Source organism: Chenopodium quinoa, unplaced genomic scaffold, assembly GCF_001683475.1.
Source record: "Chenopodium quinoa cultivar QQ74 unplaced genomic scaffold, ASM168347v1, whole genome shotgun sequence".
NCBI classification, from domain to species: Eukaryota; Viridiplantae; Streptophyta; class Magnoliopsida; order Caryophyllales; family Amaranthaceae; genus Chenopodium; species Chenopodium quinoa.
The window spans coordinates 6396192-6400084 of record NW_018742204.1 but is presented as its reverse complement, the minus strand read 5'-3'; the positions used below and the strand labels follow the sequence as shown (position 1 = coordinate 6400084).

The window sequence follows — 3893 nt, the reverse complement described above, 5'->3', positions numbered from 1 at the left end:
TCTCTTGCTCCAAGATTTCAACATTGAAATAAAATATAAAAAGGGAGCAGAGAACGTAGTGGCAGACCACTTGTCACGTATCAGGTATGATGAGGGTAAGGATTCTTTACCTATAGATGATTCTTTCCCTGATGACAACCTGTATGCAGTTTTAAGAGCATCACCCTTGGTACGCCGATTTTTCTAATTATATAGTGGGTGGTACTCTACCTCCTGACTTGTCCTACCAGCAGAAAAAGAAATTCCTTTATGATGTTAAACATTATTTTTGGGATGACCCTTTTTTGTTTCGTGAGTGTGCAGATGGATTATTTCGTAGGTGTGTTCCCGAATGGGAGGTTCACGGTGTCCTTACCGGTTGTCATACTTCACCTATGGTGGATATCATGGCCCCACTAAAACGGTGGCTAAGATTAATGAGTCAGGCTTCTTTTGGCCTACTATGTTTAAAGATGCTAACACTTTTGTGCAGGCTTGTGACTCTTGCCAGAGGACTTGCAACATTTCGCGGAGGCATGAGATGCCTTAAACTGGGATTCTCGAAGTTGAAATATTCGATGTTTGGGGTATCGATTATATGGGGTCGTTCCCATCTTCCAATGGGAATTGTTACATACTTGTAGCCGTCGATTATGTGTCCAAGTGGGTAGAAGCCATAGCTTCACCAACAAATGACTCCAAGGTAGTCATTAAGCTCTTCAAGAAGATCATATTTCCCAGGTTTGGTGTTCCACGAGCTATTATTAGTGATGGGGGTACCCACTTTCATGAAAGACAATTGGATAACCTCCTCAAGAAGTACGGCGTATATCACAGAACAGGGCTTAGTTACGGACCTCAAACTAGTGGTCAAGTTGAGGTCTCTAATAGGTAAATCAAGGCAATCCTAGAAAAGGTAGTAGCCAAGTCAAGGAAAGATTGGAGCATGAAGCTTGATGACACACTTTGGGCATACCGAACAACATTTAAGACACCGATCGATACTTCACCTTATAGATTGGTCTATGGTAAGGCATGTCATCTTCCCGTACAATTGGAGTACAAAGCTTTTTGGGCGATCAAAGAGCTCAGTATGGATTCTAAGGCCGCGGGTAAGAAGAGACTCCTCCAACTCAATGAGTTGGATGAGTTTAGATTGTCGGCATATGATAGTGCGCGGATCTACAAGGAGAAGACCAAGCAGTGGCATGACAAGAGGATCTTACCAAGAGAGTTTGCACCGGGCGATAAGGTTCTTCTCTTTAATTCTAAATTGAATATTTTCCCAGGAAAGTTGAAGTCTAGATGGTCCGGTCCCTTCACTGTCACAAAGGTGAACAAATTTGGTTCGGTAGAGTTGGTGAATGACAAAGGTGAAGAATTCAAGGTGAATGGCCAAAGGTTGAAATTGTATCATGAAGGTGCTACCATTAGAGATGTGGAGGAGACTCTCCTAACTCCACTTCCAACATGAGTTTCAAGGTGGTGAGAAGGTCGTGCGGGACCTAGATAAACCAGCGCTTTGCGGCAGCAACCCGTATTTCATGCTTTCTAGGCTAGTTTTCCTTTTCCTTAATTTTTCTTATTTTATTTTTATTTTTACTTTTTTTTAGAGAAGCGAGGAGAGTGATATTTCACCAGTTTTAAGTGTTGTTGTACAGGTATGAATTTGACAGGTATAAAGACTTAGAAAAAATTTGAAGAAGAAACTAAATCGGGGAATAAGGCTCTCTCGGGCCCGATCGGGCGAGGCTCGCCCGATCGGGCGCGCAAGCTACCCAGAATTCAGCAGCAATTTCGCCCGATCGGGCGACGTTGCCTTATCGGGCGGGCAAGCGAGCTAAAAATCGAGGCTAAATTCGCCCGATCGGGTGAAGCAGCCCGATCGGGCGCGCAAGGATAGTTGGATTCAGGGGAAATTTTCGCCCGATCGGGCAATTTTTTGGGAAAATCGAGTAAAAGAAAAAGATATGTCGGGCGAGCAAAAGGGCGAAAATTCGTTCGCGTTCGCGCCCGATCGGGCGGAGCTCGCCCGATCGGGCGCGCAACTTGAGTTTTGGAATTTCGCTCTTTCGCCCGATCGAGCGAGGCTCGCCTGATCGGGCGCGCCTTCAGACCGTCCCCCCCTTTATTTTCTTTTCTCTTCTTTCTTTCCTCATTTTCTCCTTATTTCATCTTCTTCATTCACTTTCTCTCTCTAAAACCTCCATTTTCAAACCTTAAACTTACACTTCAATCCAAGATCTTCTCCAATTCTTCCATCCAAAATCAAAAATTCTTACATATTCCATCTCCCCTCATCCTCCTCTACATTCTACACTAATTTTCCCCAATTTTCTCTCAACTTTTCTCAAAACCTAAGAGAGAGAATCCTCAAATTTTCTACTATTTTCAAAGATAATGGCCTCCAAGCGTTCAAGGAATCAAAGGGGTGAGAGCTCTAGTGCACCACAACCAACAATCAACCCGGACCTTCAAATTCTGGGATGGGAGGAGGTTATAATCACATCGGAGGAGCAACGGGTTCGGATGATCAACCTCATCAATCGTCAGGTAATTTCTACCCGTTTCATTCATCATCCTACATTAGCTAGGCTAGGTCTTGATAAATACATAGAAAATTTTTTTAAGGGCATAGGCATGAGTGGTTTGTTTCAAATGTGCCATGATACTTATGATTATTTAACATTGCAATTTATCTCAAGTTTTAATGTTATTAAAATGAATGCACTTATCACTCATGTACAATTTCGATTGTTGAACAACAATGTGCGACTAACTTTAAAAGAATTTGGGAAGTTGTTTGACTTAAAATCGGACAAGCCTATTGAACCCTCTCAAGACCACACCGCCGTGGTCTATAAGAGGTTAACCGGGGAGGATTTAGTGAACCTCCAACATGCCAAAGGGCCGTGGATTCAACATCCCGTCCCCAAACTTTGGCAAAGATTTGTCGGCCTCACCATTTTTGGGAGGCATGAACCGGAAAATATTCGGAGGGATGAATTGGAACTATTGGCATCCTATATAATTCCTAACGCTGAAAAATTAAACATACCCCATAGGATAGCCAATCATTTCTAAAGGGCGGCCAACGCGGCCGAGGCTAGTAGGTCTAGAGCGCCTATTTACTTTGGGGGGTTAGTGACCCATATAGCTAGGAAACACTTAGGTTGGAACCCCGATGGCCATAGGAAACTTGTGGGATCGAACCTAATGGACTTACCCTATTTAGGGAGCTTGAATTGGGTACAACCGGTAGGGAGTGATACTTGGTGGATTGTCCACCGACAATCGGGTAGGAGGGATCAAGCCTTTACCGTACCCAACCCCGCCTTGACCAAATTTGAGAGGGGGAAGCCCTCTTACACTTTCAAGTTAGATGGTAAAGGTGAGGTTCAACCTCCTCACCCCTCACCAAAACCTCACCAATCCCCCATTCATCAATCCCCCATTCACCACTCACCCCACTACCAACCACCCCCACCTTTCACCTACGACATGCCCACTTCCTCGGTCGATTACAATGTTGACCCAAATGCCCCATATGACTTTTCGGCTTTTAGGAGCCAACTAGACCGCATTGAGACGGGGCAAGGGAGGGTTGAGGGCATGATGCAAAACCTAGACTCTAGGTTAAGCACCCTAGATTGGCGGGTTGGTCTTATTGAGAGGAACCTTTGGAGGGGCCTTTACCCAATGTATGATGATTATGCCCGTCGGGGGGCTATTCCTTCCGATTCCCTTACTCCCTATTGGTTCCAATACCCTCAAGGAGGGTATTCTCACCCCGGTGCTTATGGTACTTATGTGGACTACTCTTCGGTCCACGGATATGGGGGTATGGGTGGGAATGTAGACCCTAACTACTATGCTGGTGGTTTGGGGTATGGTAGTGGTGGCTCTAGCCATGG

The 3893-nt window shown here is 44.8% G+C and overlaps 1 protein-coding gene across 1 annotated transcript; it reads left to right on the top strand.

Annotated features, from left to right (window-relative positions):
- Positions 1-577: 577 nt before the first annotated feature.
- LOC110719107 lies at positions 578-1453 on the top strand. Its single transcript, XM_021898040.1, has 2 exons — positions 578-870; positions 997-1453. The coding sequence occupies exons 1-2, from the start codon at positions 578-580 to the stop codon at positions 1451-1453; spliced, it is 750 nt and encodes a 249-aa protein (XP_021753732.1).
- The last annotated feature ends 2440 nt before the right edge of the window (positions 1454-3893 follow it).

Bases quoted from the DNA above. Each gene is read 5' to 3' on its own strand.
- LOC110719107 (XM_021898040.1), top strand. From the start codon at position 578: ATGGGGTCGTTCCCATCTTCCAATGGGAATTGTTACATACTTGTAGCC. The intron at 871-996 runs GTAAATCAAGGC...TTCACCTTATAG, and splicing joins CAAGTTGAGGTCTCTAATAG to ATTGGTCTATGGTAAGGCAT.